A 26,253-nucleotide genomic window follows, 5' to 3' on the forward strand; every position below is an offset into this window, starting at 1 on the left:
TCAAAAGCATCAATTCTTTGGCACTCAGCTTTCCTTATGGTCTTTATTTTGGGGAAGGTGTGGAGATTTCCAAGAGTTGGGCCACTGCCCACTTTTTGGTCTTTACCTTGGGACTGTCATGGTGCCTCTGGGTGTGTCATTTAGCTTGCAGATGGAGGATCAAGGTCTAGTGGAAGTTGACTTGTCTGCCATCTTGGGCCCATTTGATTCTAATGGGTTTATGTTGTGTCCTTGGGGTATGTCATTCTTTTGAAAGTTGTGCCCTCCCCCCTTCCCTCCTGTTTCATTACATCAACAAAGGGGCCCAGGGACTCTACCCTAAGGTGGAGGGCTGATGGTGGCTTGTGATAGCCAAGTTCATGCTACAGCAGGCTTTCTATTTAAAGTGCTTCTGTGACAACACGGGGAATCATTTTCTCCAGACAAGTGCCTTGTAGGAGGTATACCTGCCACTCCACTTCCATGGTTCACAGAGACAAGATTTGGGCCTCTAGCCAGGAAAGTGTTACATGTTGGAGACATGTAATGTCATGGTTTTGCCACAAGCGTCTATTGAGTGTGTGCCCAAGATAAAGGATGCAACAGGAGTGTCACTGTGTCAACCTCAGGAAGCCTGTGATTACTAAGAACAAAGGGCAAACCTAAGCTTTTTTTTTTTTTTTTTAGGAAACAATATTCGGAGGCAAATTGAACAGCAGGGCTAAAGTGGATTAAAATAAAGATTAAACCACTTACACCTGGTGCAGTGTGTTCATAACTTTTAGGCAGAGGATCCCTAGAAAAGCTAGGCTAGGGTATCAGGCAGGGAAAACGAAACCTTGAGAAGAGGTGAGGGCAAGCCCAGGTGAAGGGAACTGGCCTTGATCATCCCAGCTCTTCACTTCGGCTAACATCTCAGAGTGAGCACACCTTGGGTGTTCTGGAAGAGCCTGATTAGAATGACAAAAGATGCTATGTGGAATCCCTTAAAATGTGAAACAAAACTAGGGTGCTAAACATGTCCTTTTTTATGCATTTATCCCCACAATCACATTAAAAACTACCCATCTGGACAGCAAAGAAAAAGGTGGACAGGCAAAGACTTCTGCTTATGGGGTTTTATTATGCATCTGTGGCGCCTGAATAACTTAAGCTTTACAAGTCACCTGGAGCAGTGGGGAGACGAAATTTCTCTCACAGCTCTTATGTGGGTGGCTACTCACACTCCCCTGGAGAAGGCCATGGCACCCCACTCCAGTACTCTTGCCTGGAAAATCCCATGGATGGAGGAGCCTGGTGGGCTGCAGTCCATGGGGTTGCGAAGAGTCGGACAGGACTGAGCAACTTCACTTTCACTTTTCACTTTCATGCATTGGAGAAGGAAATGCCAACCCACTCCAGTGTTCTTGCCGAATCCCACGGACAGGGAAGCCTGATGGGCTGCCGTCTATGGGGTCGCACAGAGTCGGACACGACTGAAGTGACTTAGCAGCAGCAGCAGCAGCACTCACACTCCCCAAGCAGAAGGAAAGGCTTTATCTCAGCTTCCATAAACTATTGTATCATTCAAGTCCAAAACATACCAATGAGACCACAACTCAAAACAAAATACAGTACAAATTTATTGACTCCACTCAATCTTAGTTGAGATTTAAGCAAAGTAAACAGACAACTGGATACAAAGAAGCGATGGCTTAACATTAGGTAGAATCCTATTTTACTATGAATTTTCAGTCCAAAAAAGCTTATTCCTAAATAAAATTGAACAATGATTTCTCTGCAGAGGCATATGAAACAAAATACACACAGTTATAAAACCACATTTGTTGTTCTTTTAGCAATAAGCATTTATTCAATGAAAATTTTGAAACAGTCTTGGATTAATGTCAAGAAGAAATTATCACTTTCGTAAATTAACCAAGTATAACTTTGTGGAAAATCTGGACAGCACGAATAAATGACTAAAGAGCACTGAATTCAATGATTTTAAAGATATACAGTAAAATACTTTGGTTCCCAAATGACTGCCTCTAAACGGAATTTTTTAAAAACCTGACATTGACTCATTTTTTCTCCTCCAGAATCTAAAGACAGACCATGAATTTTCTCCAGTCACGTGGCAACGTGACGCCCTGGTGCATACCTGGGAAGCACACCAAAAACTATGCAAACGCCAAACTCCTTAAAGTGCTAAAGCCACAAGAGAAAAAACTATGTGTAAAACTTAAAAAAAGCCAGTGTTAAAGAACTTATTAAAGAATATGTGCTAGCATTATTGAAATCAATAATGCTTTTCACAATTATTGCAAAAAACATCAAAGAGACTTCAGAAATTGATAAACTGACTTGTAACATTCCAATATTAATTAGTGCAATTTATAAAGAAACCTGTTACAAATGACATGTAATTATTTTTGCAGTAAGAAATGAAAACAATTTTACTTTCTGAAGTTCCAGATTATGGTTGTACACACACACACACACACACACACACAGAGTTTGAGGGAACAAAGGCCGACTTGGACCAGTGCATTCCTGTCACTCCCTCATCCGACCACAGGGTTGGCCTGAACACACCTCTTTTCTCCACCAAAGGGCACATTTAATTCCGGTCTCAGTTACTACTCTTAGCACCCATGGGCGCTGTGTGTGGACCAGATGATCACCGATTAAGTGCTGGGGTTATATTTTTAAGAGAAGGCTGGGATGATCTGTTCCCAAACAGAAAACCAGGAACCACATCCATCTCACTACAGATGCAGACAACATCACTGTCAAACCGTTGGTTGTATATTTTGACAAAGTTATAAACGCATATTAACCATAACCAGTTCTAAAAGTGAATAGTCTCTTATTCTTTAAATATTTTTACTATAAAAAATGTACAAGATTTGTTACCTCCATTACTTATTTTGATAAAAATCTCCTTTTTGTGGTGTTCCTCCCTCCCCCCAAATGAAGAAAATGATCAGATAACAAGTTTTCAGATTAACAAAGAATATATTAAAAACATCTGACATTCTTTCCACAATTGCATAAAAAAGGCAGGCATCCTGAATACGTACAAAGGAGTAAGGACCTTTCTACACTTCCCAAAATTAATTACAATCAGAAAAAAAAAGATTTTCAAGAATATCTTTCCTAGCTAACGCATTTCAGTATGAAAAGACCAACTTGCCTTATACCAAGTATTTGCCCACTGGCTGAGTTAAACATTCTTAAAAAAACACTTTACTGCATAAAGCAATTTATCTGTCTTTCATTATTTTACATCTTAACATTTAAAATAGTCAAATGAGAGGAAGCCTATTTTTCTGACCACCAAAATAAACTCTTCCAAGCCTAATGCTTTTAAGGTACAGTATAAAAAGTAATAGAAAAACCAGAACTGCATTATAAATGTTTTTGGTTCAAAATTTTATTTGAAAACTTATGTTCCTTGCCTAGACAAAAATGTGGACAAGACAAAACACTGGCAATTTTTAAAATCTAACAGATATGCAGAGCCTATATTAGATCAAAAATATTTTTTTTTTTACTAATTAATGTTATTAAAAAATCTTCAAAAATGTAGCATAAAGATTCAAGTCCTGGGATACTGAGTTTACAATGCCAAGATCCCATGTATCAGGGAATTATCCACCCAGCCTCCAGCAGCCATAAATAAGCATTACTCTGAAGGGAACTGTCTTCTTTTGAAGTGATAGCTACCAGGGTGTTCTGAGTAAGAAATACCACATTACGCAGGGAATGAATTCAACAAACAATAAACCTATCCTAATGTTTCACAGAAAACCACATGCTCTTGCTGTCTTTAAAACGCATAGGTTTGTTCAAGGAAATCTAAAGATGGCGATAATCAATAATGGCAACTTAATTTTATTTTCTCCATCAAATTTAAGAACAAAAATAGGAAGTAACCATATTTGGGGACTTTTGATAGTTTCCAAATGAAAAAATAAAAGGCAAAATTTCACATGTAGTTTCTACAGTGTACAAAGTCAATTAGAACTTTATAAAAATGCTTGTGTTTCCATAAAAAAGAAAGAATCTCTTTCCTACTATTGGTATGGAATGCAGGTTATGAGACTATGAACAGACTTCTGCCAGAGGACCAGTTTAAGTATTCGGTAGAGTATTTCTCAGTCACAGTAGTTGATTTTCTTATCTGAAAGAAGAGCTTGCAAAAAAATTAATAAACTTGGAGGCTTTACCATCAAGGTCCATCATTACTTTGAAAGAATTTAGGGGTTTCGACAATATTTCTACTTCTGTGTATCTCACTTCCCCACCCCTGCCAATGAAATAAAAATTCTTTTCCTTTTTAAACATCCCAATGAACTCTGGATTATACCAACTCAAAGGCTTTAAATTACAACTTACACAAAATAGGAAAACAAAAAAAGAAGCCCAAGTGCTATGGGCCAAAATAAGTAGCAGAAACTAACTGTGGACCCTTGAGAGTACTTTCATACACATTTATGAAATATTCAGCAGTGCCTTAAAGAAGGATGGTTTCATTATGGACATTTTACCACTGTAAACTCCAAAAAATCTTAACAGAAATCACAATACAAAGAGGCAGGAAAACTGATGACTGTACAGGTTGTTCTTGAAAAGGGTGTGGAGACTGCGGTGTGGCTCCTCCCTTTGCTTCAAGTCTCTGAAAGTGAACAGTAATTCGGGATTTAGAGCAGCTGCACTCACTCTGGGGGGTGCTGTATAAGTACATGTCCTGACCTTACATGTTATACTAACGTTAAATTCAAAATTTGTGCTGTATGCTAACTGTCCCCATTAAACACAGTTTCAATCTGTGATGGCACAAACCAGGGGAAGCAAACCTGCACAGCCCCTCGATGCTGGTCTGAATTCAGGGCCCTGGTGGGTGCTCTGACCACCACGCCCACCACCACCAAAGCTTTGGAAACCAAGGTGGAGGGCTTCCAGAAATCCCCATGCTTTCCTTTCCTGAGTCTTCCATCACTAATTACATGAAATGACCTAAGAGCAAGTTTTTTGTTATTTTATATAAACCTAAGTATTACTATTGCTGATTTAAATCTCACGATTTTCATACAAAAAAGGTTCTAAATAACCACAAAATACCAAATATTTATTTTTATCAAGTGTCAGGATATCTTATTAAAGTTGAGGTTTATCTTTTTTTTTTTTAATTTTATTGCTGAAGTACTCTAGGATCTTAATACTGCAAACTACTCCACTTTGTTCTGATATGTTTGGACTTGAGAACATGGCTAAGATGTACGAACTTAGGTTTCTTCATAGAATCTAAAGAAGAAATACTTTCATAGTGTTTCAATAACTGAAAATCAGTAAGAAAAAACCAAACCACCTCAAGTAGATTATACTGACACCATGGGATGAGGAACCATGCAAACAACCAAGAACAAACTTCCACATTAATAAAGGCATTACTGAAGGTCCAGAAGCACAGGGCTTTTGGGAGTTTTCCTAGGTTGAGTAAGGACATTTCTCATTAATATCAGTTCACCTCAAACTTATATTCAAGCATAATGATTTGCAACCTTTATTATTCTTTTTTTTTAAATATTTTGTTTCTTATGACACAGTTCACGATTCGGGCTGAACTCTGGAGACCGGAGCTTGTCTCCAGGGCTGAGAAGTCTTTTAGTTGTGGGTCTGCTCGTGGCTCCAGAGGCTGAAGGCCGTTTTGAATGTCCTGTGGCAGAGCTTACACATGAACTGTCTTTTAAAAGTGATGGCGGAGAGGGGGGGCGCGTGGTAGAACAGCGTGTCTGACTCTCGGGGCGCGAACAGCTTGTCGGCCGTGGGAGTGGGGGTTTCGGGCAGGCCTGTGGGGCTGTCGGGCTCCAGGGGCTGGATCTTGGGCAGCGGTGGGGGCAGCGGGGGCGGCGACGGGGAGCCGGCGGGGCCCGGGCCAGCCTCAGGTTCCCGGTGCGCAGGGTCCTCAGAGGCCTGGGCCATGTGGGACTGAAAGTGGCTCCAGAGCCGGAAGTTGGTGCGGAAAGCCTTGTTGCAGACGTGGCAGATGAAGGGCTTCACGGAGCACAGCAGCTCCTGGTGCCGCTCCAGCTGCTTAGGTGCCGGGAAGGTCTTGCCGCACTTCTCGCAGGGCCACAAGTCCTTGGGGGCCGCGCCGGCTTCGGGCGCCTCCTCCTCGGCCTCCTCCGGCGGCTCCTCTTTGACCTGGATCTTCAGCGGCTTGGAGAGGCTGAGGTCCTCGGGGAGGCAGGTGGAGTCTTCGGAGTCAAAGTTCACAGGCTCAGGGCCGCGGCCGCCCCCCGCGGGGTCGTCTTTGGCGGCAGTGGCCGCGGGGTCGGCTCGACCAGGCTCGGGCGGGACAAGGGGCCGGGCAGGGCCGGTGGCCTCGCCGTTGAGGTCAGGCCGGGGTGGGGAGGTGCCGGCGGCCGGGGCCATGCTGTTCTGATTGTGTACTTCCACCTGGTGCCGCCAGATGCTGAAGGCCGACTTGAAGGTGCGCATGCACTCCAGGCACGTGAGCTTGCGGAACTCGCACTTGCCCTCGTGCTCGCGCTTGAGCTCGGGCGAGAAGAACCTGAGGCTGCAGTAGGGGCACACCGTAGCAGTGCGGCACAGGCGCTCGTGGTTGCCTTGCTCTAGGAGAGAAGAGAGCTTGGCGTTACAGAGGCGGCACAGATAGAGCTCCGGGCCGCCCGCTGCGCCCCCGGGGGCCGCGCGCTCCCTGGGCCGCGCGGCCCTGGCAGCCCCAAGGGCCTTCTCCCCCGGGTGCATCTTCACGTGCTGCTTGAGCTGGGAGAGGAAGCGGTAGGCCTTCCCGCAGGCCGTGCACACATACGCGCCCTTGGCCCGGGAGCGCAGGCCCCGTTTGAGGACCTGCGCTGGGGAGCCGCCAGGGCCCTGGAAGCCCGGCCGGCCGCGCCGCAGCTTCAGGATCAGCGCTTTCTTGATCTCCCGCTCTCGCACAATATCAATGAGCTTCCTCTGGAACTTCTCGTCCAGGACAGCATGGGAGCTGGCGGCCGGAGCCGGATTTTTCACCACCCCGTGCTGCGTTTGGCAGTGCGTCCACACTTTGAAGTTGGTGTGAAAGCGCTTGTGGCAGATGTCGCAGGCGTACGGCTTCTCGGGGTTGTGGTACATGTTCACGTGCCGGTGCAGGCCCGCCGTGGATCTAAAGATTTTAAGGCAATGTTTGCATTTAAACTTTTTGTTTGGTCTCGTGCCCTCCAACTCACCGAATTCGTCTTTGTTTAAGTCAGAGCCTGGGAAGTCGGCCCGGAGGGCAGATGGGCTCGAGCCCTCCTCGCGGGGGTCTCCCGAGCCCGGGGAGCCTGGGCTCTCAGCCTTGGGCTGCTTGGCCGGCAGCCTCCTGTCGGTCTGGAACCGCCTCTTGGCCGGGAGTCTGCTGGGGTCTTTCCGGTCGTCTTCTGTCTGTAGCGCCAGGTCTCTCGTGGCGGCCGCGGCATCCCCCACGGTGACGCGAATGATGTCGCATGGCTCCGGGGGGCTGCGCGGCTCGGCCTTGACCCGCACCTCCGGCCCCTGGGGCGCCCCCGGCCGCTCAGCCGGCTGAGAAGCGCTGAAGGACCTGAGGCGGTGAGGCTGCGGGGCAGGGGTCCGGGTGTCGGGGGCCACCGTCTCGCCCCCGTCCTTGGAGGGCGGCCTCTGAGAAGAGAAGGCGCTGAGCACACTGCCGGCCACATCGCCCGAGCCCACGCCTGGGGGAGCCTGCAGCTCAGCAGTGGGCGTGTACACGGGGACTTGGCTGTCCATGGACAGCGACCGGCGCAAGAGGCTCTTGACAAGTGGGCCGCTGCGGTCCACACCCTGGGTCCCGGGCGCCGGCGCCCCGGCTGGGATGACCAGCCCCAGCCTAGAGTAATACAGCAGGTTCCGGTCCTCACCCGGCCCGCTGCCCCGGCCCGCCTCCTTCAGCAGGAAGGGCGTCTCGGGAGAGCCCCGCAGGGACAGGACAGGCGGCCGCGGGCTCCGCAACGCCAACTCCACGGCCACGCCTTTGGGGAGCAGGGCGCTGGCGCCTGGCCTTTCGTCCACGGCCGCCCGGTCCAGCGGGGGCTTCGAAGGTGGTGCCACGGCCCGCTTGGCCAAGCCGCCCCGGCTTGGCTCCTCTAAAGGCCCGGCGAGCTCGGGCGGCCTCGCCAGAACCGCGGGGCCATCTTTCTGCCAGCTTTTTTCAGCTGGCGCCACGTGGTGTGGGGGCTCTGTGGGTTTTGGGCCGGGGGGCTTACTGGCATTTGCCTTGACCGCGATGCTGGCAGAGGGCCGGGGAGGGTGGCTCAGCTCAGGGGTGTTCTGACTCCCGGCTTTCCCGGGGACTTCGTTCCTGCTCTGACAAACGATGACGCTTCTCTTTTGAGAACTGTTCTCCTCGTCCTCGGTGAAAGTCTTCTTTCTGTTGGGACACGTGGGAAAGGGGGCCTGGGGCGTCTTGGAGGCGATGTTGGTCAGGAAGGAGATGCCCAGGCTATAGCCGAGCTCCTGCACGGCAGCCAGGCTGCTCTTCTCCACAAACAGAGAGGAAGAATAGATGTAGTTCAGCACATTGTCAAAAGCATCTGGCTCACAGAAGTCCAGCTGGAATACAGTCTGTGCCTCGTTCTCCTTGTTGGTGAACAAGCTCTGGAAGTATTCACTGCTGGCAGCCAGGACGTTTTTATGAGCTCGGAACTTCTGGTCACCCACGATCAGGAGCGCGTCACACAGCTGCCCTTTGAGCCGCTCCTCGTTGAGGGCGCTGAGGAGAGAGATGGCGTGTGCTGGGTTGATGTAGTGCAGGAGCCCCTCCATGCTCAGCCTTATCTGAAAGACAGATAAAGTCACTGTGAACAAGGCCGTGCGACGCTCCCCCAGGTAAGGGCTCCTCAAGGGCAGGGAACAGCAGCTGTCTTCTCACCAGCAGACTGTGGCCTGACAAAAACTTTCTGGATGAACAATCTTATTTAAATAACACAGAAAATACAAAGAAACAAGTATCACAGCTTAAGTAGGTCATCCATCATTAAAACTGATGAACTTGAGAAACTAAGTCTCTGTAACAAGCATTTCACACCATCAAAAAGGCACCTAGAACTTGGCAGGTATGTAGAGAAGCAATATTTGAAAACAAGGTTTATTATTTAGGGCCCTTATGCATTTGATGCTTAATTCTATTCCTTATTAGATCAGAGTAAGTATGTAGTACCAAACCCTATAAAGTCCACAATTCTTAAAGGAAACAGTTTTATTACTGGATATGATTAAACACAATGTGAATTAACAATAGGCTGTAGAGGTTGCAAAAAACAGATAAGAATTTAGAAAGAGAGAAATCATTTAACTAATTACTATCGCATCAAAGTGTTTTTAAAAAGTTAGAAACATTATATAGAAAAGTTTCTTTACTTTCTTATGCTGAACACCATGTAATCCTAATACTAATTCTTACCAAATTACACTTTCAACAGTAACACAATGGAAAGTTTAGCCTGGAGCTAAACTTAATTATACTAATTCTAAACCTAAGGGGTCTGACTTGAGATTTCACCAAGACTCTTCAAGTCTGTAGGTGAGATCTCAGGGCCTAGTGGCTGGGTGCTGGCTCCGCCCTTGTGGTCAACTAGTACCTGGGATCATCAGGTTCCTCACATGAGGCGGTAACAATTGTGCCCTCCTTTAGGGCTGCTCTGAAAATTAAATGAGCCTGTATCTCATACCTGGTAAGGACTTGACAAACGTGCCATTAATTTTCACAAATTGCAGGGTTACTAGACATTTAATTCAGAATAAAAGTGTCTAGATTAACTCCTGATGAAGATGAAGCCATTTCACACAGAGACGATGCTTGACTCTCCAAATCTTTCTCTCACGCAGCTGCTGCCGTAACATCTCATCTCTTTGGGCTGGTTTTACAATGCCATCTCTTCTTTAAAATACTTAAGACATGTATTTTTAATATAAAATGGATTCAGAGTAACTAAGATTGTTCAGAGAGTCTTACCATTCTCTAGAGGACAAACTATCCATACACAGACATGGCACCCAGCACACCTGCAGGTTCTCCTCCAGCTTCAAAGGATCAGCTTTTGCTGGCTACCCAGCCTCTGGTCAACAGTTGGCCAACAGCCCCTTAGTATCCCTCTAGAGACACCAAGGGAACATTTCATGCAAAGATGGGCTCAATAAAGGACAGAAATGTATGGACCTAACAGAAGTTGAAGCTATTAAGAAGAGATGGCAAAAATACACAGAAGAACTACACAAAAAAGATCTTCATGACCCAGATAACTACAGTGGTGTGATCACTCACCTAGAGCCAGACATCCTAGAATGCGAAGTTAAGTGGGCCTTAGAAAGCATCATTAAGAATAAAGCTAGTGGAGGTGATGGAATTCCAGATGAGCTATTTCAGATCCTTAAACATGATGCTGTTAAAGCGCTGCACTCAATATGCCAGCAAATTTGGAAAACTCAGCAGTGGCTACAGGACTGGAAAAGGTTAGTTTTCATTCCCATCCCAAAGAAAGGCAATTGCCAAAGAATGCTCAAACTACCACACAATTGCACTCATCTCACATGGCTAGCAAAGTAATGCTCAAAATTCTCCAAGCCAGGCTTCAACAGTTCGTGAACAGAGGACTTCCAGATGTTCAAGCTGGATTTAGAAAAGGCAGAGGAACCAGATTATCAAATTGCCAACATCCATTGGATCATTGAAAAAGCAAGGGAGTTCCAAAAAAAAAATCTACTTCTGCTTTATTGACTACGCCAAAGCCTTTGACTGTGAGGATCACAACAGACTGTGGAAAATTCTGCAAGAAATGGGAATAACAGACCACCATACCTGCCTCTTGAGAAACCTATATGCAGGTCAGGAAGCAACAGTTAGAACTGGACATGGAACAACAGACTGGTTCCAAATAGGAAAAGGAGTACATCAAGGCTGTATATTGTCACCCTGCTTATTTGACTTATATGCAGAGTACATCATGAGAAACGCTGGGCTGGATGAAGCACAAGCTGGAATCAAGATTGCGGGCAGGAATATCAATAATCTCAGATATGCAGATGACACCACCCTTATGGCAGAAAGCAAAGAAGAACCAAAGAGCCTCTTGATGAAAGTGAAAGAGGAGAGTGAAAAGGTTGCTTAAAGCTCAACATTCAAAAAACTAAGATCATAACATCTGGTCCCATCACTTCATGGGAAATAGATGGGGAAACAATGGAAACAGTGACAAACTTTATTTTCTTGGGCTCCAAAATCACTGCAGGTGGTGACTGCAGTCATAAAATTAAAAGACATTTGCTCCTTGGAAGAAAAGCTATGACAAACCTAGACAGAGTATTAAAAAGCAGAGACATTACTTTGCCCACAAAGGTCCATCTAGTCAAAGCTATGGTTTTTCCAGTAGTCATGTACAGATATAAGAGTTGGACTATAAAGAAAGCTGAGCACTGAAGAACTGATGCTTTTGAACTGTGGTGTTGGAGATGACTCTTAAGAGTCCCTTGGACTGCAAGGAAATCAAACCAGTCAATCCTAAAGGAAATCAGTCCTGAATATTCATTGGAAGTACTGAAGCTGAAACTCCAATACTTTGGCCTCCTGATGTGCAGAAGTGACTCACTGGAAAAGACCCTGATGCTGGGAAAGATTGAAGGCAGGAGGAGGGGAAGGGGACGACAGAGGATGAGATTGTTGAATGGCATCACCGACTTGATGGACATGAGTTTGAGCAAGATCCAGGAGTTAGTGATGGGACAGGGAAGCCTGGTGTGCTGTTGTGCATGGGGGTCACAAAGTGTCGGACACAATTAAGTGACCAAATTGACAGCCTCTGTGGTCTTCGGCAGAAGCCACAGAGGCTGCCACCTGGAGTGACCAGTGTCTGGTGGCCCCAGGTCTCCCTCCCTGCTGCCCTGGCTCCCTGCTGGTGGTGCTGACTCGACCTGACTGACAGAGGCAAGGCTCTGCTTCCAGGGACGAAGCTCGGAGCCTGTAGCTTGTACACAGACAACTGCCTCGGTCAACCTGCACTGAGTTGCTGTTCAGTTTTGCCTGGCATCGTTTCATCTTGATGGTGAATGCCCGAGAGACACGTTTTTCCCTTCTTTTTTGTGACAGCCATTTTAATTTCTTCCTTAATCTTACTACACTGTACTCACGCATCTAATTATGTGCAAAGAAATCCGCCATCATTTACAGAGGTCAGCAGAGAAAAAAAAAAAAAAGCTTATAAATGCCACACTCATAACTCAGCTGCATTCTAAGCACTATTTTTAGTGCAAATAATTTTTGAGACAGCTAGTTCAGATCTTGCCCCAGGGACAGAGAGGCTCAGGAGATGCAAAATCAAAAGTCTGGACAAGTACTTTCCAAAAGGGTTCCTTAAAATCAATTTAAAATTGATGTAGTCGTCCCTCAGTATCCACAGAGGACTGGTTCCAGGCCCTACAGACACCAAAAACCCACAGACACTCAAGTTCCTATAAAAATGGTGCAGTATTTGCATATAACCTATGCACATCCCCCCACTTTAAATCATCTCTGGATGCTTACATCAATGATACGTAACATGATGTAAATGATACTTACATAGTTGCTGGTGAGCAGCAAACTCAAGTTTTGCTGGATTTTTTCCTTTTTGAATATTTTCCATCTGTAGTTGATAGAGTCCATGGATATGGAGGACTGACTGTACAATACACTCCTTCCTGTGGCTCAGAGTTAATACAGTTTAAATGTCAGTGCTCTAGATCCCCTAGAGGAGAGCATGGCAACTTACTCCAGTGTTCCTGCCTGGAGAATCTCCATGGACAGGGGAGCCTGGTGGCTACAGTCCATGAGGTTGCAAAGAGAGTTGGTCATGACTGAGCAACTAAGCACAGCACAGCTCTAGGCTAATGCTCTAGAGCTTTCTGAGCCTCAGTTTTCCCACCTAAAGTAACAATAGTATTAATAATGTTACTGTGAGAATTAAAGGAGAAAACCATAATTGCTACAATTTATTCAGGTCTTATAACACACTACAGACAGCACCAGGAACTTCACGTATCATTCACTTATTCACTCCCTCAACAAAACAGCATTTGAGGAGGCCTGGAAGACACACGGATGGGCCATGAGGATCACCAAGGGCCAAGCACACTGGCAGAGGGAAGACAAGGTGACAGCAGGGCTGGAGCAGAGCTGAGGGGGCTGTGGACGAGGATGCTGAAGGAGCATGGGGAGGCATCGTGCAGGGCTGGGTGGACCACTGGAAGGACTGCACTTTTTACTAGGGCAGCTGCTGGAAGATTCTGAGCAGAGGAATGACAACCATCTGAATTTTGTTTCAAAAAGATCCCACTGGTTATGCTGCAAAGTATGGAGCACAGGAGAGGCTGCAAGCTGGGAAGCCAGCTGGGAGTCCACTGCAGGGATATGTGCCAGACAGGATGGTGCCTGGACTGGGGTGGCAGGAGTGGACGTAAAGATACCATTAGAACTTCTGAAGGACTGACTGCAGGGGTAGGGAAGGGAGGAGATAAAGACGCCGCCAGAACTGGAAGGATGTCCTTACCTGAGATGAAGTTGGACAGAAAAATTGGTGCAGAATTTTTTTTGGAATTCATTTCGATATTCTAAACATGCACAGGAACCTGGTCGTTTAACGGACCCTTCTGGGCACCCTTTCCTGCTCCACTTTCCCTACAACCCTTCCTGTGCTTTCTGCGATCACTTCCCAGATAAACATCTACATCTGAGTCCATGTCTCAGGTTCTGCTTCTGGGGGAACCCAAACGAAGAAATCAAGGGACTGTGTGAAGACGAAACCAAGTGAAATGTTCTGCGTCCCTGGACAGGAAGCAGTGCTGACCCACACACCATCTGCTTCCTACTCCTACATTTTCTCACTTTTAATTGTTCAGAAAAGTTTCCTTCTTTCTCTCCCTTCCAATTATCATGACCTGTATTTCTGTTCTAAGTAACTGCTTCTAATCCCTAAACCACAGGCTTCCATACTCCTTGGATGAAACAGGGAATTAGGGAAAAGTAAGTCACTGAGAGCTGGGTTGTTAAGAGGAATAGTCACTGTCCAGGAAAATTATTTGGAATTGAAATCTATTCATTTAACTCTGCTGCTACTGCTGCTGCTAAGTCACTTCCTGTGTCCAACTCTGTGCGACCCCATAGACGGCAGCCCACCAGGCTCCCCCGTCCCTGGGATTCTCCAGGCATGAACACTGGAGTGGGTTGCCATTTCCTTCTCCAATGCATGAAAGTGAAAAGTGAAAGTGAAGTTGCTCAGTCGTGTCCGACTCTTCGCAACCCCATGGACTGCAGCCCACCAGGCTCCTCCGTCCATGGGATTTTCTAGGCAAAAGCAGCTAAATGTGTCCAAACCTGACAACTTCAGCAGAACTCCTCCAGGTGCTGGTTTTCCACTCCATTCCCTAGACACTGATCAGACATGAATGACAGCTGATATCTGAGGGTTTACTCTGCTGTAAATATACTACTATAAACATCTTTTGCGTTTACATTATTAAACTCATTATTTACACCAACCCGAGGAGGTTGTACTATTTGATCACCATTTTACAGCTGAGAAAACCAAGGCACACGAGGTTAGGTATCTTGCTCAAGTCTGCACAGACAGTGAGGAGCAGAGCAGAACTCTTACCAGATGACCTGGCTCCAGAGGCCATCTCCACCCACATACCACCCTACCTCTAGTTCCCTCTTAGTTCTCACATAAACATCTGAAATAGGCACTGCCATCATCCCTGTCTCACCAATCAGGGAACCCAGACACTAAGAGTCGGGGGCAGTGTGCCGAAGGTCACCCACTCAGCTGACAGTGGGGCTGGGAGCCTGGCCCCAGGGCCTGCACTCTTAGTCATCATGCTGCACGCTCCTCATGGCCGGCCGCCTGTCTAGTGTGTGCTAGAACTGGCCAGACAGGGAGGCTGCCAGTCTGACAAGCATGGTCCTGCCTTCCTCTCAGCCTTGCGTGGGAACAGGACAAGTCGATCCCTCACACACTCTGGTGTGTAGGCGCAGGTGGCAGGGTGCAGAGGTGCAGATGGGAGCAGAGGTGAGGCACTGGGTCCAGGTGAGAGGAAGGTCGGGGAGGCATTCCACAACAGAAGTTTCCTGGAGAAGCTGAAGTCAGAAAACGTGGGAGGCAGGAAGGATGGGTGGAGGACATGTCAAGGACAAGAGCAGTGTCCAATATACAAAGACAAGACCAAGTGCCTGAGGGAGCAAAAGACACATGTAGGGGAGTGCAGGTGATGAGGCTGCGGAGGGGGGGGAGGCATGAGGCCCTGGGAGCATCAGTAAGGCCCCTCCAGGGTCACTGGAGGACAGTGACCCCTCCCATCTTCTTCAGGAGACAGACCAAGGGTTCTGGGTCCTGGGGGTGAGAGGGGCACGCAGGCACAGCAGCGCAGACTCCTCACCGTCTTGCAGAAGCCCTTGCTGTCACCTTTCCATTCAATCATCAAAGCTTAACCATGGAGCCCCTTCCTGGTCTAGCGGCAAACAATGATCACTGTAGACTTTAGTGCTTTCATGACATGGTAGATATACTTATTGAGCCTAAGAACTTTATTAAAAATATAAAATGCTACACTAAGAATGCAGGCAGCAACAGGGATCATGACTACTGAGTGTCATGAGATAATCAAGATTAGGGTGATAATCACACCCTCAGTGGCTGGTGGATATGCAGGCTGAACTCTCAAAACCACCTGCCCTTTCAGCTCTTTGGCCTCAGATAAGGCTAGTTTTGGTGCCAGAGGTACTTCCTCCTTCATAACCCTGCTGACTCATCAAGCCCTAACCTCAGTATGTTTTAACTGTGGACACACAGGGCATCCTGGGTCTGATGGCTCTGATGTAGACACGCGCTGTGACTCGGCCCCTCCCTCCCACTGCTCGTCTCCGGAGTCCCCAGCGCAGAGCGCCCGCCACTGCTGCAGTCACAGTGGAAACCTTGGCACTCTTACAGGAAAAGTGGGTGAAACAGGGAAGAAAAGGTCCCTTCCCTATGGAAAAAGCTGGGAGGAAATCCCCCAGGAAAACCAGATTTTGAAGCAGGGCTGGCTTGCTTACCACTCGGATCCTTGAACAGAAATCTTCCCAAACTCTGCCTGAATTGTTTCTATTTCATGTTGTTTCCTGATATTTCAAAATGAGGGAATCTTTACAGTTAACACTCCATGGCAGTCACTACAGCTCCATGGGAAAGACTTTCATAGTCATCTACTTGTCTCAAATCCTGGCTTTGCCACCTATTAGGTATCTAACCTTGTAAAGATCACTCGACCTGAGTACAAGTTTCCTTAACTCGTTAAATGAGACTAACGGCTGCCCACCCTATGGGATTCTTATGAAGGTCAACAAACGCAGTATGTCTACAAGTTTCCGGTACATACAGTATTTCCTGTCTGCAAGCTGGCACTTGACTTCATCCTTCTCTTCCTTTCCTGAAAGTTTCCACAGTAGGAAAGACACATAAGGATACAAAAAGTGCCATGAGAAGAATGATTTCAGCAAGCAGTTGACTTGGCCCAGGGGTGGGAGGGTCCATGAGTGAATGCTGGGGATGTGAGTACAGATGGGGGCTCCGTGCTCACTGGATGGTTATGTTACCACAGACTCCGCTCTTCACTGATTGTAGACATTTCCCAGAAACATGCATCTAACAGTGCCAGGGCTTCAAAACCCCAGAAGCCCCTGGGCTGAAGTTCCAATTCCCTAGAAGAGCTTCAGTGCTCCTCACAACTGGATTCCAGAAAACTACTTCATACCATCACCTCAAAGTCCTCAGGGACCGTGTGCTAAGACAGAGAATCCATATCTTAATATAAGTTAATTCAACGCAAATAATTCCCTCTTTATACCAACTGCAGGAAGCTAAGATTTTTAAGGAGATGGAGAAAGGGCAGGCACTTTTGGACTATAGAACATTCTGGGGCTATAAACAAAAGAAAGCAAAGCAGAGCTAACACTCGGATATAAGGAAACTGGGAGGTGGATGAGGGCCGGGAGATGAGGAGGGGCCACATAACCTCACACCAACCAGCTTCCAAGTTCTGGAGACTAACACCCAGACTGGCATCAGAGCTAAAGGCACACTGCAAATCAAATTTGCTCCTAGACCAGCCCATAAAAGCCTTGCTACCAGTTCTGTAGGGAAATCTCTCTTTACATCCAAAACATTAATGTGAAACTGAACTCTGGGCACACGATGCTTTGGAATATTGGATATTTCTTATATAGTTCTCCAAAGCAAACAGAAAAACAAAGCACCTACATTTGACTCTGGAATATAAACACACACACTGTTCACCCCCACAGCCTTACCTCTGGGTTCAGCCCTGACTCTCCTTGATTTCACTGTGAGATGGTGACAGGAAGTCGGCTCTGAGGTGAGGTCTAATCATGGCTCACTAGGAGATAACGCAGACATCCAGACACCATCGACAGCTCCTCGGATTTCAAAGCGGGCCTGGCTGATCTGACCCTTGGAGAGCAATGATGTCACTGCCTTGGGTCCCATTTCCCACATGCTCAGTCTCCCTAGAGAGGGTCTGATCTGGTCTAAGGGTGTGTGCTTGGCCACGACTAGAAGGCACCTCGGCTTGGTGCTGGCCGCTGGGCAGCCAGTCCTCCTTGCACTGGAGCGCGCCATCCTGAGTGGTCTGTCGGGCCTCACTCAGGGCTGGCCAAGCCTGGTAGGAAACTCTCTTTTGGAAAATGGGCTCAGAACAACAAAAGCAGAACTGAGCGGAGCCGGTGCATCTCAGTCACAGCCTGAAAATGCAGCCCACAGTGCCCATGATCCAGACTCCTGCAGTTACCCTGGTTTTCATCCTTCCTGGCCCCATTCTTCGTTTTTTCCTTCACTCTCAAGAGCAACCCTCCACTTTTAAAGTCAATTTCTTTTTCTATTTAAGCTGATATGTCAGTTTCTGCTCTTGTTACAAAAGGACCCTAACATATTTTCAAGTGGTATTAGGTTCTTCCTATCATGCCCTCCAAATCCACCTTTTATTAATACTGCTGCCAGACTGGCTTCTTAAAACAAAGCTCTGATCATTCCCTGGATGTGCGCATTAAGCATTACTATCATTAATTCAGCTTATTTACTGAGCTCCTGTTATGTGCAAGGTGCAATAGACATTAGGAATAGGAGGTGCATAAGACAGACAAGGCCCCCACTTTCTTGTGGGATAAATCAGACAGTGAACAAGGAAACAAAGAAAGTAACTCTGACTTTGTTAAGAGCTACAAGGAAATAAACAGGGTGCTAGGACTTGGGGGAGAAACCAGGGTTCGCAGAAGATGGTCGGGAAATGCCCTGACGTCACGGCTTAGCTGACACCTAAGACCTCGGTAAAAAAATAAAATGATGAAAACAATGGCTCTCCATAGGTTAAAACGCAAAATTTTAAAAACATGGACTTCAGGGTTCTATCAATCTGGTTTCAAACTACTTTTTCAATTCTCTTTGCTTTAGTTATTGCCTTGTGATAACTTCCTGCTTCAGATACTTTGTCTCTGAGACAGACCTGCAGGTCTCACCTCTTCTGTTACCCAACTTGCAATGTCCCAGGCCTCCTCTAACCCCTCCCCCAACACTGCTCAGCTGAAGCTCACTCACTCTTCCAAGCTCAGCTCAAGGCCTCCATTAAGCCTTTAGTCATGGGCTGGACTGTCCCACAAGGTCTAACCCCAGCACCTCAAAATGTAAGTGGAAATAGGGACAGGGTCCCCTAAGACATCAGAAGTTACAACGAATCCTTAAGGGTGGGCCCTAAGGTCCCCCCAAATGAGGTGGTGTTTCTGTAAGAGGTGGGGATAAGGACACAGACAGAGAGAGACACTTTGTAAATACAGAGAAGACGACCATCCACAAGCTGAGCAGAAAGGCCTCAGGAGAAATCGACCCTGCCAAAGCCTTCATCTTGGACTTCGTGGCTCCAGAATGGTGTTCAACGCCCCTGGTCTGTGGTGCTCTGTTATGGCCGCCCTAGATCACTACACTATACACACCTTCCTGGACCACTGCCATCTGCATCGAGCAAACACCTTTCAACTCCAGTATTATTCCAGTGTTTCTTCAGTGCCGCACACTGTTAGCTGTCTGTTCCCCCAGCAGAACTGGAAACTATTTAACGGCTAAGACTCTATAATGTCTTTTGACACTCTTCACAATGCCCAACACGGTATCTTACACAACAATAAATATTTGTTGATTTTTCTGGACTCTGACACTCTAATTAGATGCAGGAGTGGAAACTGTGCCTTTTGTTTGTTTTCCTAAAGCAGAGCTAGTCCCATCAGTGCCCTTTAGAATACTGTATCGATTTTTCTATTGCTCCCTAGATAAAACCCAACCAAACTCTCCAAACTGGCACACAAGAGTCTTCATATTGTGATCACAGTTCACCTCCCCACCCCTACTGGACAGCATGCAGGTGAGCATTTACCCTACCCACCGTCTTTCTTACCTTTCCTTCACTGGTAGAACTTCTACAGAAAGATCCAAATGACATTGCCTCTGCAAAGCTCCACAGATGGCTCCTGGCTAGGAGCTCAGCCACCTAAGCCACCACAGCACCTCATCTCTTCTTCAGTAACATTGCTATTTTAAGTTACCTGCCTCTACATCTACCCTCTCATGAGAGTCCATGAAAGGAAGAACCCTTGTTTTTAGCTGTGTATTCCTAACACTTCATGCAGGTCCAACAAGTGCCTCCTGGACAAAGAGCGAAACCATCAGGAAGGCTTGAGACCTGGGCTGGGCCAAGACAGTTGCAGGTGGCAGCTATCTTTGCTTTTGGTATGAGTGGTTGTGGCCCTAAATCCCATTGGCCAATGACTCCCAATTCTGTACTCCTGCTTAGACTTCTCAGGACTCTTCCATTACAGGATATGCCCCTTGTCCAGTACCGTACCTATGATCCTGACTCTGACCCCCACATCTGCTGGTCTTCACATATTCCATTTAGTTTGGTATGCTGCCAACCAGTAGGTCTCTCAAACTAGAAACCTCTTCTCTTTCCTTTCTAGTCAGTGACCCAGCCTGTCAAGCCCTGGTCATAAACAGCTCGAGTCTGCTCTCCTCAACCCCACTGACATTGGGGCCAACTGAAATGGATCCTCAGTCATCTCCCGCTAACCCAGACACTCTCTCAATAACTTGGCCCCTCTTCTGTTAAACACCTAATATGCCCTGCAGTAAACTATCTTAAGTTCCTCAAAGGTGGGGGTCATAGTCTTTCCAACTTCTATTTCCACAGAATGAAGCACATTAAACGCGGGATGGTGTTAACAGGAAGAATGAATTAAACCTCAAGTTATTTTTAAGTAAACTAGTGCCCCAAATTTCTACTTTATTTTTTAACATCGATATTTAGCGATTCTCAAATTCAATGTAACGACTATTACTCCTTAAAGTGGATGAAGGATTTAACTCCAAGCATCAGAGGGTAAAAGGTCTCAAAAATAACCATCAAGGAGAAATCTAAAATGGATTAACCCACTTTCTTCCAAACAAGGAACCAGTACACAACGCAGGCTCCGTCTGGATGACTCAGGGTCAGCGTTATGAACACTCATGGACTCTGCTGAACATGCTGGTGCCCTCAGATGCTAGTCGTGAGCCGCTCTTGACCTTCGGCACCAAGACCCCTAGGCTGCTAGACCGTGCGGGGTCTGGTTAACGCTTCCCCCACCTCCCACTGCCAGGCCATCCCGCCGGAGAACCTGTCTCTAAAATCACCCTGCCCGCTAACGTGCTGCTCGAGGGGCTTCTTCCAGAAGCAGGGCAGTGCTGCGGGCTGAGTGCGCACCAACCGGAGTGAAGGGCCAGGACCGCGGAGCGTTCCTGCGGTCAAGGGAATGCTCTTCTGTAGTGGGTCAGTGAACTTGCTCCAAGTGAGGGGTCTGGGCGATGAGAGAAAATATGTCCGGGACACCGGCAGAGGAGATCTCTGGGGCGGGGTCTCCAGCGCGACAGTCGGGAGTCAACTCCCCCTTCCCCACCCCAACCCCGCAAGTTGCGGACCAGAGTTTTCTCGACTGGGGGCGAGGGGGATCCGCATTTCAGCAGGGACGCTCGCGACCAGCGGTGGAAAGTCGGGGAACCGTGTCCTCCCGGAGGGGTCGGTCGGGGGACGGGGCAGGGAGAGCAGTCTACTTGGGTCAGTGGTTGGATGTGCCGCTGGCCGCCAGGCGGGGCTCGAGGGGGCGGTGGCGCGGAGGTGCGGGCCGCGGCAGGTGCGGGGGACCGCACCCAAGCTTCCGCGTACGCTCGCGCACCCTGGCGAACACCGGCCGGCTTCCACGCCTGCCCGGCATGGAGCACGCGCCCTCGGCCGGAAGGTACCCCAACCGCCCGGCGGAGGGGAACCCGGCCCGGCGAGGGAAGCCCAGTGAGGGATGGAGCGTGCGCAGTGGCGAGGGCGAGGCCAAGTGCGGGCAAAGAGCATGCGCAGTGTGAAGGCACAATCGGCTACGTGGGAGCCTGGGGCATGCTCGGTGAGAGCCGGACCCGGCGCACGCGCAGAAGCGCTCAGAACCCGCAACCCGCTGGCGGAGAGAAAAAGGAGGAGAGAGATCACCTCAGAGTTACGTCAGGAAAGGCCGCGTTTTGCGGGGAGGCTATGGCCTCCCACGGGCCCCGCAGTTCCCCTGGGGCGAGGGGCGTGACAGTTACTCACCGGTCTTCGGCCCCGAGGCAGACGCCAGGCCCCTTTCCGCTCACACTCGGCTCGCGCGCGCCGCAGCCGCCGCTGCCGCTGTGATTCCATCCATCTTGAATTTGACGTCATCCCACACCAGAGATGAGGTCATCGCAGGCAGCGCTCGTCACGTGCGCGGCGCTATGATTGGCCACCGGGCCGCGGGGGGGGCGGGGCGAGGGAGGTGCGCAGCGCCGGGGGCTGGGCGAGGGCGGGCCTGACGGCAGCCGGGTCACCGCCACCGCTGCTGCCGCTGCCGCGTCCTCCCGCGCGCGCCTTCCGCTCGAGGTTCTTCCTCCTCCCGCGCCGCCCGCGCCCGCGTCCTCTCCCGACCCTAGGCGGGATGCGCGTGCCCCACGGGCGGCCCTGAGGGGAAGCGGCAGCGAAGGCTACAGGGGCGCGCATCGCGAGGGCTTACAAGAGGCGGTCCCGGTGGGCTTGGCTCCGCCGGGTCACGCGTCGGTGGGCTTGCCGGCTGGTGCCCCCGGCCCGGCGCGCTGCGCCGGCGCCTCCACTCGCCTCCTCGGAGGACGGTTCTCCGACGGCCGCGGCATGGTACCCCAGGTACCTCCAGGTCCAGGTGCCTCCGGTCTCGCAGATGCTTGTGGAGGCACGCGGGCTGCGACCTGCCGAGAAGAATCGACCTGGGCGGTCCGGTCGTGGGTACCACTCAGGGCTGACTTGGGGTGGACGGGCCTCCAGGTTCCTTCCACTTGAACAGATGGGGGTGGCTGCTCTCGCGGCATCCGCTTGTCAGCTGCGCGTTCCCAAACGCCTTCATTTTTATAGTCATTGATTTAAAGATCACTGGGCAGCTAATTTTTTCCCCCCTCTCTTATTCTCATTTGCTGTCTGGTAGACTGTCGTTTTCTTGTATGAATGTTACAAGCTCGTCAATTAGAAAACTCACTTCACTCATTCAAAACCGAAAAATTAGTGTGACAGAAATGCCAAACTGTAAACACTAAAGAAAGGTTCTGTTGGGCAAGATAAACATACATCTAGATGTGTTCCCCAAAGCCAGAACAGATCAGATTGGAAGGGCGAGGAGACTGCGTTATGTTTGTTTTGAGTAGGACATGCCAGATTTTAGTTCCCCTACCAGGGGTCCAGTCTGTTCCCCCTGTGGTGGAAAGTCAGAGTCCTAACCGCTGGACCCTCAGGGAGTTCTGGAGACTGCCTTTTAAAGCGATATTTTTTAGGACTGATGTTTTAATTCCTGGATTTTAAACCCATGTTGTTTAACCCTTTTCAAATGTCTTAATTTTCAGATAAAATATTTTTTAAAGTTGAATTTATGCACATGACCTAAGATAAAATAATTTATGAAATGTTTGAAGAATACGTGTAAGAAATAATCTTGTCTTAGGTTGACTAAAATGAAAAACGTGTCCCAAGTGAACAGCTCTGTTGTGAATTGTTTTCATTCCTCTCGTTTTAAGAGGACTCAGTCTCAAAGGAAGAATCTTGTGCTTCAAAGTCTTTGCTGCAACTATTTTAAAACTTTATAAAAGTTTTTTTGTATTTTGAACTGAATCGTGGTCGAGCAAAAAGTGGCTTTGAACGTAAAAGAACAGTGATTGTAAATCTTTCAAAGGGCCTTGAGTTTTACGGTTCTGTGTGGTTAGGCTGGGTGAGCGTGCTTTACAGGTAAGAAAACCTATACCAGCTGTGTAGCTAGAGCTAGAAGCTCAGTTGTCTGGTTTTTAGTGTACTGCACCAGATGCCAGAGCAGTTCTCTGCCTGCATCCCTTCCAGTTGCCTCAGGAGGATCCACCTTGGTGTCTCCTGTTTAAGAACATTTCAAGGAAAGGGGTCTGAGTGATAGGACTGGTGCTGTGGGTGAGAATCTGCCTGTCAGTTCAGGGGCACCTGGGTTTGATCCCTGGTTCTGGAAGATTCCACGTGCCCCTGAGCAGTTAAGCCAGTGCACCACAACTACTGAGCCTTCGTGCTGCAGCTGCTGAACCCTGTGCGCCTAAAGCTTGTGCTCTGCTACAAGAGACGCCATCGCAGTGAGAAGCATGTGCACCACGATGAAGGTAGCCCCCACTTGCTGCCACTAGAGAAAGCCCCAGCAAAGGGACAAAGACCCACCTCAGCCAAAAATAGAACATAAATAAATGGAAATAACAATTACCAATAAAAATCAGGCTTCTCTGATGGCTCAGACAATAAAGAATCTGCCTGCAGTGTGGGAGACCTGGGTTCACTCTCTAGGTTGGAAAGATCCCCTGGAGGAGGGAATGGCAACCCACTCCAGTATTCTGGCCTGGATAATTCCATGAACAGAGGAGCCTGGCAGGCTGCAGTCCATGGGTTTGCAAAGAGGCGGACACAACTGAGTGACTTTCAGACAGACCAATATAAACGGGGGCACTGACTGCTAAATCCAGCAGAATCTTTCAGTCTGTTCAGCTGGCCCCGCTGGTTTGTGGTTCTACCAATTTCATCTTGAAACCTACTTGTTTCAGTGAAGCCTCATTCCCCTGGATTTTCTTTTTCTTTTTTGGGCCGTGCCACATGACTTGCAGGATCTTAGCTCTCCAACCAAGGATTGAACCTGGGCCCTCAGCATTGGAAGTGTGGTGTCCTAACCACTGGAGGACCAGGGAATCCTCTGCTCTGGATTTTCTACCTACTTGTTTCAGTGGTGCCTCCTCCCCCTGAATTTCCTACCCGCTAATCTGACCTTTGGCTCTCAGCCTTCCCTGTCAGCTCCTCTGCTCACACTTTGGGTCTCCTGATGTTCTGACCTTGGCCCTCTTGTTCCGCTCACCCCATGCAGTCCTGTCCATCCCTGGGACACGAGCCCAACTGCCTGAGCCAGAGGCTCTCCCTCATTGCCAGTGTTCGGCCCATCACCAAGTCCACGCCAATCACCTCCTGACTGTTCCTCTGATAACGTAACCACGGCCAGTCCAGGAACTTTCTAACTGTCCCCCCAGCTGCCAAGATGTATCCTTTCAACCCACAGTCATTCTACAGTCCGCATGATCTTTTTTAAAAGCCAGAAGTATCACACTGCCCCCTCGCTCAAGTTGTTGATGACTGTCCACTGCTTTAAGGATAACTTTCAAATTTCACAGCGTGGCTGACCGGCCTAGTGACAGCCCACTTCTAATTAATCCTGTGTCCCTGGCACCCACATGGACGCACACTTTCTCTGAACAAGTCACGTTCTATCTCTTGCCTCTGAGTGTCCCCGTGTGTGTGTGCTTTTCCCTGAGAAGTTCCTCCCCCAGCCCTGTGCACATTCAGTCTCCCCTCCGTAATTTTATCTTCCTGGTTCACATTCCCCCTTCCTCCCCTGTCATCACTCAGCCTCATTCTGGGTTTGGTGCTCCTGCCTCGTGCTCCCATGGTTGCTAGAGAAGCTTGTTCTACACTCAACGCACCTGCTATTGGATTTGCCTGCCAGTAACCTCTCCCCCGCAGTAGGCTTCCTGTCCCCCTCTGCCTGCCTAGTGCCCAGCAGGGTGCTGATGCTGCAATTCTTTGGCCACCTGATGCAAAGAGCTGAATCATTGGAAAAGACCATGATGCTGAGAAAGACTGAAGGCAAAAGGAGAAGGGTGGCAGAGGATGAGATGGTTAGATAGCCTTACCGACTCAATGGACAAAAATCTGAGGAAACTCTGGGAGATAGTGAAGGACAGGGAAGCCTGGTGTGCTGCAGTCCATGGGGTGGTGAAGAACTGGACACAATGGATCGACTGAACAACAGGAACTACCAGGTCATAGTTGCAGCATGTAGGATCTTTACCTGTGGCACTCGAACTCTTAATTATAGCATGTGAGATCTAGTTCCCTGACCTGGGATTGAACTTAGCCCCCCTGCATTGGGAGCACAGAGTCTTAGGCACTGGGCCACCAGGAAAGTCCCCTAACATCTTTTTATTACATGTTATCCATACACAGATGCCTCCCAGTGGGATTTCTAGCTCCATATAATTATATATTTATTTAGACACAGTGCAGTTCAGTTCAATCACTCAGTCATGTCTGACTCTTTGTGACCACATGGACTGCAGCACTCCAGGCTTTCCTATCCATCACTAACTCCCGTAGCTTGCTCAAACTCATGTCCATTGAGTCGCTGATGCCATCCAACCATTTCATCCTCTGTCGTCCCCTTCTCCTCTTGCCTTCAATCTTTCCCACCATCAGGGTCTTTTTCAATGAGTCAGTTCTTCGCATCAGGTGGCCCAAGTATTGGAGCTTCAGCTTCAGCATCAGTCCTTCCAAGGAATATTCAGGACTGATTTCCTTAAAGAGTCTCCGGTTTGATCTCCTTGCAGTCCAAAGGACCCTCAAGAGTCTTCTCCAACACCACAGTTCAAAATCATTGATTATTTGGACACGGTTCAAAAGCATCAATTATTTAGACACAGTTAACATCATTTATCTGGCCAACTTCTTGTTAGACATCACCATTCAGATAACCTACAGCTCTGTGCTCAGCAGGCTCATAGTTTAGCTTCCTAGGTGCTTTCTCTCTTCCCTTAAACCTGTTCCTCCACCCCTAAGCCCGTCCTACTAAGT

General features: G+C 48.4%; 1 protein-coding gene across 3 annotated transcripts; it reads right to left on the reverse strand.

Annotated features, from left to right (window-relative positions):
- Window positions 1–1,577: 1,577 nt before the first annotated feature.
- ZBTB21 (zinc finger and BTB domain containing 21) lies at window positions 1,578–21,818 on the reverse strand. Of its 3 annotated transcripts, XM_019962967.2 has the most exons (3): window positions 21,688–21,818; window positions 7,203–8,787; window positions 1,578–6,602 (listed from the first exon to the last, which is right to left on the reverse strand). In XM_019962967.2, exons 1-3 carry the CDS (start codon window positions 21,796–21,798, stop codon window positions 5,632–5,634), a joined length of 2,667 nt encoding a protein of 888 aa, XP_019818526.2. In that variant the 5' UTR covers window positions 21,799–21,818; the 3' UTR covers window positions 1,578–5,631. The 3 variants fall into 3 exon arrangements, with proteins under 3 accessions (XP_019818526.2, XP_070651378.1, XP_070651381.1); XM_070795277.1 differs by having other exon boundaries at window positions 1,578–8,787; XM_070795280.1 differs by lacking the exon at window positions 21,688–21,818 and adding an exon at window positions 19,474–20,043 and having other exon boundaries at window positions 1,578–8,787.
- Window positions 21,819–26,253: the final 4,435 nt, after the last annotated feature.

This window comes from Bos indicus, chromosome 1 (assembly GCF_029378745.1).
Source record: "Bos indicus isolate NIAB-ARS_2022 breed Sahiwal x Tharparkar chromosome 1, NIAB-ARS_B.indTharparkar_mat_pri_1.0, whole genome shotgun sequence".
In the NCBI taxonomy this organism is placed as follows: domain Eukaryota; kingdom Metazoa; phylum Chordata; class Mammalia; order Artiodactyla; family Bovidae; genus Bos; species Bos indicus.